This window comes from Bufo bufo, chromosome 6 (assembly GCF_905171765.1).
Source record: "Bufo bufo chromosome 6, aBufBuf1.1, whole genome shotgun sequence".
Taxonomy (NCBI): domain Eukaryota; kingdom Metazoa; phylum Chordata; class Amphibia; order Anura; family Bufonidae; genus Bufo; species Bufo bufo.
In genome coordinates, this window is record NC_053394.1 from 399,832,005 (window position 1) to 399,845,506 (window position 13,502).

The 13,502-nt window shown below is 43.4% G+C and overlaps 1 protein-coding gene across 1 annotated transcript in view; it reads left to right on the forward strand.

The window, feature by feature from the left end:
* Nucleotides 1-9,736, forward strand: part of LOC121004464 (oocyte zinc finger protein XlCOF22-like) — a 125,976-nt gene extending 116,240 nt beyond the window's left edge. The window contains exon 7 of the mRNA XM_040436695.1: nucleotides 8,186-9,736. Coding sequence (XP_040292629.1) covers nucleotides 8,186-8,877 — 692 coding nt within the window. The 3' untranslated portion in view covers nucleotides 8,878-9,736. The remainder of the gene's footprint in view (nucleotides 1-8,185) is intronic.
* Nucleotides 9,737-13,502: the final 3,766 nt, after the last annotated feature.

Here is a 13,502-nt window from a genome sequence, read left to right on the forward strand (position 1 = left end):
CTTCTTCCACAGGATGGTTCAGAAGAACATCACAATGTCCCAAAGGATGATCAGGTAGATGGATTGAGTTCTCACGAAATGTTCCCTATGATTTGTAGAAGGCTGTAAAGATCTTGTGTTCAGTCTTGTTTTATCCACCAGTATTATATGTTTTATCCTTGTATAATAGGAAAGGTGGAGATGGCAGGATTACAGCTGACCATAAACATTACGGTACATATCTCTAGTTATGGAGACTGCTCGTTGCAATAGGGAACCCATTGGATTTATACAGAAGACCTGTAGATATTTGGGTCAGATAACCGGCAGTGAAGGTGCCCACCCTACCAAAAACTGATAATGTGGCCATATTGCTGATATGGTTGTGTTCAGGACATGTTTGGTGTATGTTTTCCTTTTTAGGATATGAAAATTGACTGTATTCCAGTTTATAATGTTAGGTTGTTGTTACAAGCAACAGGGGTCTGCCTGTTGCTTCATTTTCAACTGGTTTCTCATTTTGTTTGGGTATTTGTTATTCAGTTGCCTTGTTTCTGAATCTGGGCATGGTTATCGCCTAGCTTTGTCTGGTGATTAGGGTGGAGTTTCCAGACATCCCAATCTGCAAAAACTCATTTCAGGGAGGTTTTCTTTTTTTTTTTTTTCACAAACTTTTTATTACATTTTCCAAACATATGCAGTATCTGCACACTTTGCTCTATGGTGTGGAGGACTGGGCTCATTACCCTGCCTCAAATTATCATATTTATGTATATGATTAAAGGGATTCTGTCACCACCTATAAGCCCTGTGAGCTAAACATATGCTCATGTCCAGGGTAGCATTCTGATTTGTAAGGTGGCCTTATAAAAACTATTTGTGGCTTTATTCTGCGGAAAAACAGGTTTTACTAACCTGTCAATCATTGAATTAAGGTGCCCAAGCTGGGGAGGTCTGTGGATGCATGGTGCCCAGCCGCACGCATCGCCGTTCGTGCCCAGCGTCGCCTTCTACTCCTCAGTGCCGCCTCTCCCCTCCCTCCCGCACGTGCGCACAGGCTCAGCCTGATACGCCGTTGCGAACTGCTGGCATCGGCTTCTTCTTGCACTGTGCGCACGCGCCGAGAAGAGAACACTGCTACAGGTTGCCAGAAAGGTTTACTGCGAGTAAACTAGAGATGGGAAGTTCGGATCTTTCACATGAATCGGTTCATTTGAATCAGTTCATTTAAATGAACCGATTCATGAATCGAATCTTCGGTTCATTCGCTGAGCTGACAAGAAGCAAGTGAACAGAAGCTTAGGTTGCGCATGCGCGGATGCTTGGATTCACTTGCTGACTCGCTGAGTCGGCTCTTGGTCTGAGTCAGGAAGTTTATTCTTTAAAATCCTGTGTGTAATTATCTACCCCACTGTAGGAAAAAAACAAGCATCCAGGGGGGTGAATTTAACACTGGGGTAAATAATATAATTAAAATGGAGGGTTAAATGTGCAAATGTATTTAAAAAAAAATACATCTCTCTCAATAGTTCTATAGCTACTGAATGAGACAGAAGAAGGGATGCCTTTAACATATATTTCTCCTTGAGAAGCCAATTTGACCCTAATTGGTTAATTCAACCTGTAATCTAAACTCTGTGTCCTGTCACTTCTCTTATCTCTCTGCTCTGCTATCAGTGAACCTTTCCGGAATATATTGTTTCACATGCGGGTGTCAGGGAGCCGCTATCTAATAGCGGGAGACTGCCTGAACCTCCGGGAGACTTGAGATCCCTGAGTTTCTGATTGTCTAGCCTTTATATATTCAGGCCTTACACAGTTCTGGTTTTTGGGTGCTTTCTAGATGCATTCCCTTCCAGGTAGTTCGTACTTTGTTCTGTATTCTGAGACTTGTAGTCCTGTGACTGTATCTTTGTATCTGTGTATTTTGGGATCTGTAGTTTGATGGTCTTTTTTTTCCCTGTGTTTGAGATTTGCTTGTTGCGTTGCTGTTGTGTCCTGGCTGATCTGCTGACTTGAATTCAGATTCAGTTCAGTACTGCTCATTCATCCACTATCTACCTGTATGTCACACATCTGTCATCCATTCCTTTGGTGGATCATTTCCTCTTTCTGTGACCCTTAGCATGCAGTTTTTGTCATCAGAGCCGTATTTACGAATAGGCACCCGAGGGCAAGTGCCTAGGGTAGGGTCGAGCAGAGGGGGCATGTGATCAGTGCAGGGGCCAGGCTCAGCATCGGAAAAGTGGTGAGCCTGAGAAACATTTGGGTTAATTTAATAGTCCTCTCCTGTTATACCCCTCCCTGAAATATCCTCTATCCCATAATAATGGCTTGGCCATTCTGGGAGTTGTAGTCCTCTCCTCTTATACCCCTCCCTGAAATATCCTCTATTCTGTAATAATGGCCTGGGCATTCTGGGAGATGTAGTCCTCTCCTCTTATACCCCTGTCCTGAAATATTGCCAATCCCATAATAACAGCTTGGACATTCTGGGCGTTGCATTCCTCTCTTTTCTACCTCCTGCCTGTAATATCTGCCAACGCTGATATATAGATTATGGTCTCCATTCTGTGTGTTATATCATCACCTGGGTATGATGTCCTCCTTTTGGGGCATATGAAAGTGGTCCCCCTGATTGTGGTTCTCAGTGTTAGGGCTCATGCACAAGAACGTGCACGGACCAAACTCCCTTGGAAACTCTTCATAATTCTTCCGTGGGCATCTGATCAGTATCTTGTGGATTACAGACCCATTCTGTTTGCAGGCCGTAGTACGGGCGCGGGGCACACACTCATTCATGTGCATGAGATCTTAAGCTGATTTGTAGAGCTACTCCATCAATCTGCTGAGTCACATACACTCCTACAGTGCCAATAGGGAAGCAGGAGCACTGTGACTACAGGCCTGCCTGCCCAGTTGGAAGCCTAGCCCACCGAGCAGGAAGCCTGCCCACCCAACTCCTGCCTCTGGGCCCTGGCTAACCTACAACTGAAGCCTGAACACTGCAGTAGCCACACTGCCCCCCAAAGGCAGAAGAAGAGAACTGAAGAGGTGCCCCAAGTGTAACTAATGTGCCAAAAGGTCTACAGCATATAATTTCATCTGCAAATTGCTGGTATCACTACAGATGAGATTATACAGGTGACGTGCAGATTACAAGAAATGTTTTCTAATGACGTATTATCAGAAGCACGTGATCATTGATGGTCTGGATTTATTGCAGAATATAATGGGTAGCAGGGCACTTCCGGGACACGCACAGCCTTCTGGGACACGCTAGAGGCAGGCTAGGGGCCTTCACTAGGCCCTGGCCTGCTGCACTGACCTGCCTGCACTGACATCGGCACCCGGAAATCTCATTTGCGGGGTGTCAATGGGAGACAGAGGGAGTCCACTCCCTCTGTAACCGCTTACATGCCCCGGGCGCTATTGTCTGCGGCATGTAAGAGATTAAATGTCCTGGATCGGCGATCCTGCCAGGCAGCACTGTTAAAACAGGAGAGTGGCTCTCATGTGAGGGTCGAATCCCTGCTCTCTGCTGCACTGGACCCATGCAATGCTTAGCCTGGGCCACCATGCCCAGGGCCACCATGTCCATCAGCCTATGGCCCCTTAGTGACCGATGTAAAAAGGTGCATTGGTGGTCACTAAGGGTTTAAACTACTTGTATTATTTGGTTGCTCTCAGCGCTACATTATACCTCACCATCTACTGCTGCTTGATCATGTTTGGCTGTCAATCTAACTACTGATATTTTCTGTTCATAAAAAACCTTCCACACAACTTCTCCAACTGTCTGATGACTTCTACATTATTTCTTTCATAGCTTGTTACAGAGACAGATGTGAGGGTTGTTGAGCAGAGTATAGAGGACATTCCTACAGATAACCGCCCAGGTGAGTAGTAACCAGTAAATAAAGCAGAGAAGACTCACAGATTCTACTCCTTCACTGGATACTACAATTTTATGTTGAATTCTTTATGGTCTGTATTCTGTAAGGTTTTTCAACCAAAATAGAAATCAAATAAGGGTGAAAATGTGGTTCTGATTTTGAGAGTGAGGAACCATTAGCTCCTATTAGGGTCACATAAAATGTTATTGTGTGCTGACACAGAACAGAACATGGAGACATACACCCAAATAAGAGAGGGAGGATGGAAGATCAGAGCTATTAGTGTCAGGAATGGTGGTCACCAGAGTCTAGGAGGAAGAGATGAGGTTCTCTTTGTACTCTCAACCTCCTCTTCTAGTGATTCGTTCCTTCAGAAATCCAACTGTAGACATACTAGGGATAGTGTTTAAGCACTGCCCAGTGAAAATGACCGCAGGTGGACCCCTGCCACAAACTATGCGTCCCAGGTACCAGAATTTACTACGTTGCAGGTTTTCACGTGGACATGTTTGGACTTGTGGAAATCATGGGTGTTGCTACGGTCTCAAAAGATTTGGAGCCCAAATCTCAATGCAAATGTGTCAAATTCTCCATCTAACCCCCTCCCCAATGCTAAAGACATATTTTAATGGACATTACATTTCGTGCTATCACATGTACAGAAGAATACAGCACCACCTACCTATTATATTCAGGGACGTCTCCCTTGATGTAGACGTTATCTTTCCTCATCTTCTCCATTCGGCCCAGACAACACTTAACTTCTTTCAGCCATGTTTAGTTATCCTCCTCCTGGTGTCCCAACAGTGTTATCCCATGCTAACCTCAACACTGTGCCCTCAAATACTAAAATGAAGAAATAACAGTACCATACAGATGGTCCCCAAAGTGCTCCCAAAAGTCCCACCAATAGTAATAATTCTCTCCCAAAGTGTACTCATTAGTAATAGTGCCCTCTACAGTGATAATGCTCTTCAAGAATGACCCTGTTAGTAGTAGTACCCTCCATAATGTGCCCAATAATAAAAATGCCTCTACAGAACCCCCAGTAGTAATAATGCCACCTAAAGTGCCCCCAGTAATTATAATGGCCCGCTCTAGTGCCCCAATAAATATAATGCCCCTCTGTAGTACCCCCAGTCATTGTAATGCCCCCTGTAGCGCTCTCAGTTGGTATAATGCCCTGTGTAGTATCCTCAGTTGATATAATCCCCTCAGCAGTACCCCAGTAGGTTTAATACCCATCAATAGTGCCCCCAGGAGGTATAATGCCCTTTGTCTTGCCTCTTGTTGGTATAATGCCCCCCTGCAGTGGCCCCAGTCAGTTTTAGGGGGGAGAAAATTGCGCTTTGTATCTAAAATCTGAAGTCGATTCATTCCCCAACTTCGTTTTAATACTGTAAGGGTGTATGTGCTGCGTGGAGGCAAAATTAATCTCTCACGAGACTTCCGGGAATAACTTTGGCCTTCGATTCTGTGACTTTAAAAATATATCAACCCCTTTTTGTTTTTGCGTTTTCAGTTTTCTTCCCTATTTTCCGTGAGCCATATCCTTTTTATATTTCCGGTCACATTGCTGTACGAGGGCTTATTTTTTGCGGGACAAGTATTTTCTTGTGCCACCATTAATTATGGCATAAAATGTAGTGGAAAGTGGGAGAAAAATTCCAAATAGGGTGGATTTGGAAAAAAAAATATCGATCCCTCCACCGTTTTACGGGTTTTGTTCCCACGGCGTTTTGTTTACGGCAAAACTGACCCATGCTTTTCATTCTCTGGGTCAGTATGATACCCCATATGTATAGGTTTTTTATGTCTATATAGTGTAAAAATAAATAAAAAATTTGAGGAAAAAAAAACATTTTTTAAATCACCATATTCTGACCCCCATAACTTTTTTTTATTCTTATGTCTACTGAGCTGTTTAGGGGCTCATTTTTAGCAGAACAAGCTTTACTTTTTATTGGAGTGTGTGCGAAGCAATGAAAAAATGGTAAATCGTCCATTTTGACCCTTTTTTCCATTACGCCATTCGCCGTATTGAAATTATTATTTTTTCTATTTTAATAGTATGGGCATCTTCAGATGCGGCGATACCCATGATGTTTATATTTATTGTTATTTAGGTATTTTTTTTTTTAATTATACGGAAATGGGGGTGATTTAAACACAGATATATTTGTTATATATTTTGTAACATTAAAAAAAAAATTGTGATCATTTTGTGGCTCATATTTGAGCTTATTAATTAGGTTTTTTAATTTTAAATTTTGCTCTTTCAGGGATTTTTAAATTGCTATTGAAAGTCAATATTGCTAATCTCTTATCCTGACCTGCCATCTGGTGGCCAAAATAAGAATTGCAGCATGAACACTTTAAGCCTCATCAGCGAGGATTAAAGTGTTCAGCGCAAGTACCGATGCCCCATTTGGCCACACAGGGCATCGGTAGCAAGCCCAGAAGCGTGAGCTTCCGGGTTTTTGCGCATTTAGATGCCGTGACCTCACTTGGTCACGGCATCTAAAGCATTTAATTACCGCGGTCGGCATTATTGCGGGTCACAGTAATTAGCCGTAGAGATCTGCTGGCCAGGACGCCCGCTGCACGTGCAAGCGGGCGCCATGTTCTCACATCGCTCCAGCGCTGTACATGTGCGGCGCTGGTAGCGAAAGGGTTAAAATAGGAATCCAAAGCCAACTTCAGATTCCTGTTTTAAAATGTTTTAAAGTCGTTGAATCAAAGGCTGAAGTTCTTCACCAAAGTCTTGCAATACTGCCTCCGTGCAGCACATACATTTTGATGCTATACGGAGACAGCATTAAAATGAAGTTGGGGAAAGAATAAACTTGGGATCTTGGATCCAAATCTTGATTCATACACCCCTAGTCAGTTTCATTCGCCTCCACAATTCCCCCGGGAGGTATAATTCCCTTCTATAGTGCCCCCAATAGATATAATGCCCCACTTGTAGTGCCCCTACTATGACCGATGGCCCTGGAAGACTATGACCTTCTACATCAGGATACTTTTTTCATTTAAACCCCCCCAAAATTTCAGCTTGCTGCTTAAAGCCTGAGAGGTTGTTCATAAAAATAAAATGATTCTAGGATAACATAATAAAGACTCTTCAGGCTAGTAGGAAGCTGGTCACTTCGTCCATAAACTGTACCTTAAGATCTGGAACTGGTTCTGTTCTTGGTAGAGTATGGTGATAAATCAATGTAGACCAGTATTTCCTTTCTTGATCTTGCCTTTAAGTGCCTTCTTTGAGACTAAAGCCGTATAGATATATTTCACGGCACTCATCCCAGTTTGTAGAATATTCAGCTATATGCACGATGCAGAAAAACAGTACTCCACAGATGCAGCCGGCCTACGGCCATTTCGCGTCTTCCGAAGCTTTCTCGAGGCCTGATTGAGACTAATTTGAAGTACAAGTGGATACAGAGGTGCAACCAAGCTGCATCTAGACTGAGACCTTCCATTATCATTTTTATTTCTCAATTGGACTTTAATTTAGTTTTTTGAGCACTAATTTGAACCCCCGGACTCTGTCAGTCTAATTTTCTCGAAAAGGTTTCCAAGAATGTGTGTCAAAGAGATACGACCTAATAGCGCCGATTCACAAATTTCTTCATGATTCTCCACTGAGAATTTCACTAGAAAAGTGTAGAGAAAGCCATTAACATGGACCTAGGAAGAGGTGAAAAACTGGAAGAGAACAGCCTTGTGCCCGAACATCATCTACCGGTCCTTGCTCTGAAGTCTTCCGCTAGATTGTGATCTGTTTTCTCACCACTGTCTTACGTTAATAATTTAATTTTGCTCTATACCTTGCAATTTGTATTAAAGTAGAACTCCCGCAAAAATTTACATCATATAATCTTCTCATCAGTGACTGTATTTGTGAGTTATCCCCTCCCTTCTGATCCTCAGCTGAGTCATGTGAGCAACTCTCTAATCTCCAACTGACACAGGACAGGAAGTCAGCTACTTCTTTATTCATTCCTATGAGAGTGAGGCTCCCATAGGAATACATAGAGAAACTGACTTCCTGTCCACACATAAGATGCTGTGTCATTTGGAAAGTCTGATTGCTGGTCACATGACACAGATGAGAAGCAGAAGGGAGGTGATAACTCACAAATACAGACTCTGGTAAGAAAATTATATTCACCACAGATTAAATCATGTACCTTTTGTAGCAGGTTAGAGAATATTTTTTTTTGCAGTTTTTCTTTAAATTTTTTAATATAGAAGTGTTTATGGTTATATTATTCACAGTAATAAAATCTGTTTTATTCTTGCAGATGACTGTACCAGGAGCTTAGATGGACATTGTATTACTTTAGCTTTGGAGGCAACTGCTCATGATGTTACACAAGCAACATATGAAGCTATACCCTCAGCCCTACTCAGCCAAGATCTTTCATTTGATCCATTTCAGCAGGTCCAATCTTCTGATTCATCACAGACTGTAACTCAAAATAAAAGCGGGAGAAGTTCTGTTAAACAAGGAGCTGACACAAAGATTAAGTTGCTTTCGTGTTCAGAATGCAGAAAATCGTTTTACGATGAATTAGAACTTCTTCAACATGAGAGAATTCACACAAGAGAGAAGCCATTTTCATGTTCACAATGTGGGAAACGTTTTGCTTTCAAAAAATCTCTAGTTGCACATGAAAAGATGCACATTGAAGAGAAGGCACATCAGAGGAGTAAATTCAGAGGAAAGAAGACATTTTCATGTTCCGAATGTGGGAAAATTTTTATCAGAAAATCAAATCTTATTACACATCAGAGAATTCACACAGGAGAGAAGCCACATGTGTGTTCAGAATGTGGGAAATGCTTTACTCAGAAATCGGATCTTGTTAGACATTGGAGAATTCACACAGGGGAGAAGCCATATTTGTGTTCAGTATGCGGAAAATATTTTTCTCGGAAATCATATGTTTATAATCATCAGAAAACCGTTCACAATGAAAAAGGACATTTATGAATGTGGGAAACATTTTACCCAAAAATCACATCTTTTTAATCTTCAAAGAACTCGAGCAGGGATGTAGTCATTTTCTTTTTTTTAACTAACATATGCAACAGAAAGGAAAGGCAATTAAGAGCAGTAAATTATAATTATGAAATGTATGCAATTAAGAGGTCCTTGATATGGAGGCAGACCACATCACTGCTGCGTGCCATGTGGTAAAGTAAGCCCATGTTCTATCAGTTCCCAGCTTAAATCCCAGATAATTACCTGTAGCCACCACAAGATGAAGCTTGGTGAAAAGAGATTTTTACAGTTTGCATTGGGCTCAATGGTAGTCGCATTTATTCCTATACTGTTTGGGAGAGGCAATGGAATTAGAGCTGTATAGAGGAGATTTGGCAATGTCAGTTGCCTGGCGTAAGTAGATGCATGGTGTTCAGAATGAGCGCCATATTTATAAAGCACCTGCTCTACTTTTTACAACATAGGAGTTGGGGAAAGTACAATTTAGTAAAAATTAAGATTTGTGTACCAATAAAAAAAATGTAAATGTCAAAGCTCACAGAAAGCCAGTTTTCCCATGGGGTCCAAAAATTTTGTCGTATGCCCCTTACAGTTACAGAGATTTGTGAAAGAGTTAAAAATACCTGGCAAACCATAGAGTAGTGAAGCCTGTATAGGACTGAAGAAGACCAAACTTGGCCAAAGCTTGCTCATCTGTTTTGACTGCACAAAAAGCAGACACCGCTGTAGTGAAAGCATAGTCAAATTTCAAGTCCATGTGGAAATGGATGTAGCACAGATAGGTCATCAATATTAGATCGGCAGGAGTCATACTTCCGGCACCCCCGCCGATCAGCTGCCTTAAGAGAAAGCCGCGGCGAGCAGTGTAATTACAACTATGGTGTCCCCATTCACTTGAACAGACAGAAGTTGTCCTATAGAGGTGAATAGAGATGCCATAGTTGTAATTACACTGCTCGCCACTTCAATTGTGACAGCGAGCAGGTAAACAGAGAAGGCAGTGCTTGTACAAGCGCTGCTTTCTCTTCAAACAGCTGATCGGCAGGGGTGCCAGAAGTCAGACCCCTGCCGATCTGATATTGATGACCTATCCTATTGATGATCGATAGGTCATTATTATAAAAAAGCGGACAACCTCTTTAATTTAGTTCAAATGGTTAAAAGTTTGTGCTACACCCACCTCTATCAGGAATTTCTGTGATTACTTGTCCTGACAGCGATATTTTACCAATTGTATCTTTATTACCAATAAATCCTTATAACACACCTGCATATCCTCTATGTGTATAGAATATTTTACATTAGTATATTTAATGTGTTCCTCCAGTATCCATAAATGAATAGTACACTGGAATATAAGAAAACTTTGTAATATATCTTGTTAAAGAAAAAAGCTTTTATCTGCTTTTAGATGGCTGCTTTGCTCATTGGATCCGTCATGGATCTGCACAAACGCTTCCGTTCAGATAATACAACCGTCTGCATCCGTTCAGAATGGATCCGTTTGTATTATCTGTAACATAGCCAAAACGGATCCGTCTTGAACACCATTAAAAGTCAATGGAGGACAGATCCATTTTCTATTGTGCCATATTGTGTCAGTGAAAACGGATCCGTCCCCATTGACTTACACTGTGTGTCAGGACGGATCCGTTTGCCTCCTCGTCATCAGACGGACACCAAAAAGGTACAAGCAGTGTTTTGGTGTCCGCCTCTAAAGCGGAATGGAGGCAAACTGATGCATTCTGAACGGATCCTTATCCATTCAGAATGCATTAGGGCAAAACTGATCCGTTTTGGACCGCTTGTGAGAGCCCTGAACGGATCTCACAAACTGAAACCAAAATGCCAGTGTGCAAGTTGCCTTAAAAATAAACTGGAGTAAATCTGCTTGTATCCCTTTGGATCCAATAGGAGACTTTATCCCGGGGTCCCTGGTGATCAAGGAGGAGGGGGAAAGTGTAAAATATTTAGGAATTCACCTAACTAGTACCCCAAAGGACTATATAAGATTAAATGTAATACCCTTAACGCAAAAGTCCCTGATAGCCAGGCCCCTGCAGTATCCGCCGACATCACTGTTTACAGAGATGCCGGCAGATTAACCCCTTCTATGCCGCAGTCAGCGCTGACCGCGACATAGAAGAGGTTTGCAGCGGATGAAGGAGCACATCGGGTCCCCGCGCTGCTGTGGCGTGGGACCCGATGTGTGACGAGGCAGCCCGATGCCGTGCAGAGGCTGCCCAATGCCTTGCACAGCATCGGGACCTGCCTTCTACGGGGGCCGAGGAGATCCAGCTCCAAGCTGGGTCTCTTAGGCAACCTGTTAGTGTATCACTTTGTAAATACAGTAACAGGCAGATGTATTGTAATGCACTGAAGAGGGGATCAGACCCCCAAAAGTTGAAGTCCCAGATTAGGACAGAAATAAAGTTTGAAAAAAAAAGTTCAAAAAAGTGTTTTCAATAAAAAAAATCAAGTTTCAAGTTAAAAAAAGAAAAAAACGCCCCTTTCCCTTGATTTTATAAGAAAAAAACGAAAAAAAAAAAACATATTAGGTATCGCCGTGTCCGTAACAACCTGCTCTATTGCTCTATAAAATTACCATATGACCTAACCCCTCAGGTGAACACTGTAAAAATAAAACAAAAATGGTGTCAAAAAGCCCTTTTGCCACCCTACATCACAAAAAGTGTAATAGCAAGCGATCAAAAAGTCATACACACCCCAAAATTGAACTAATTAAACAGTCATCTCATCCCGCAAAAATGATATCCTACCTAAGACCACTACCCCGAAAAATAAAAAAAACTATGGCTCTCAGAGTATGGAGACACTAAAACATGATTTTTTGTTTTTGTTTTAAAAATTATATTAGTGTATAATTTTTTTTTTAAATAGATAAAAGTATACATATTAGGTAATGCCACGTCCATAAAGACTTGCTCTATACAAATATCACACAACCTAACCCCTCAGGTGAAGGCCTCTTTCACACTACCGTTTTTTTTTTTCGTTTTGCGGGCCGTTTTTTGCGTTCAGTATACGGGCCGTATACGGAACCATTCATTTCAATGGGTCTGCCAAAAAAAACGGAATGTACTCCGTATGCATTCCATTTCCGTATCTCCGTTCCGTGCAAAGATAGAACATGTCCTATACTTGGCCGCAAATCACGTTCCTGAAATGTTGCCTCCTGCTAAGATGTTACATATCAGCTGGTGGTGCTGGTTGTTGTGGCGTGCTGACAAAGCTTTTCCACATTTTGAATATGCTAACCTTGCTTTCTGAGGTGCTGGCGGTGCCCCAGCTGCATTGGCAACCTCTTCCTCGTCCTCTGCCTTCGCCTTGTGCTTCCACTGTGCCCCCGCTGTCAGGTGGGAATGCCACCAGCAGCGCGTCTACCAGCGTGCGCTTGTACTCGCGCATCTTACGATTATGCTCCAGTGATGGAATTAAGGACGGTATGTTGTCCTTGTAACGGGGATCCAGCAGCGTGGCCACCCAGTAATGAGCACAAGTTAGAATGTGGGCAACTCGGCGGTCATTGTGGAGACACTGCAGCATGTAATCGCTGATGTGTGCCAGGCTGCCCAGAGGCCACGAAAAACTGTCCTCTGTGGGAGGTGTATCGTCTGTCTTCTGTATCCCCCCATCCACGCACCAGTGATGGCCATTAGCTGGTCTGGGTGCCACCCTGCTGTGAACATGGTTCCTCCTCCTGCATCTCCTCCTCCTCATCCTCCAGAACTGTGCCCTGGCTGGGCAATTGTGTACCTTGGGTTTGTGGGTGCAGGAACCCACCCTCGGAGCCACTTGGGAATGACTTGCCGGAAACCCTACGAAATGATCCCTCTTCCTCCTCCTGTGCCACATCCTCTTCCATCATCGCCAGGAGCGTTTTTTCAAGGAGGCATAGAAGTGGGATAGTAACGCTGAGAACGGCGTTATCGGCACTGGCCATGTTGGTGGAGTACTCGAAACAGCGCAACAAGGAACACAGGTCTCGCATGGAGGCCCAGTCATTGGTGGTGAAGTGGTGCTGTTCCGCCGAGCGACTCACCCGTGCGTGCTGCAGCTGAAACTCCACTATAGCCTGCTGCTCGCACAGTCTGGCCAGCATGTGCAAGGTGGAGTTCCACCTTGTGGGCACGTTGCATATGAGGCGGTGAGCGGGAAGGCCGAAGTTACGCTGCAGCGCTGACAGGCTTGCAGCAGAAGGGTGAGAATGCCTAAACCGCGCACAGACGGCCCGCACTTTATGCAGCAGCTCGGACCTGTCGGGGTAATTTTTAAGGAATATCTGCACCACCAAATTCAGCACATGCGCCATGCAAGGGATGTGCGTCAAACCGGCTAGTCCCAGAGCTGCTACGAGATTTCGCCCATTATCGCACACCACTAGGCCGGGCTTGAGGCTGACTGGCACAAACCACTCATCGGTCTGTTGTTCAAGGCCCGTCCACAGCTCCTGCACGGTGTGGGGTTTGTCCCCCAAACAGATAAGTTTTAAAACTGCCTGCTGTCGTTTACCCCTGGCTGTGCTGAAGTTGGTGGTGAAGGTGTTACGCTGACCGGATGAGGAGGTGGTAGAGGATGAGGAAGCAGAGTAG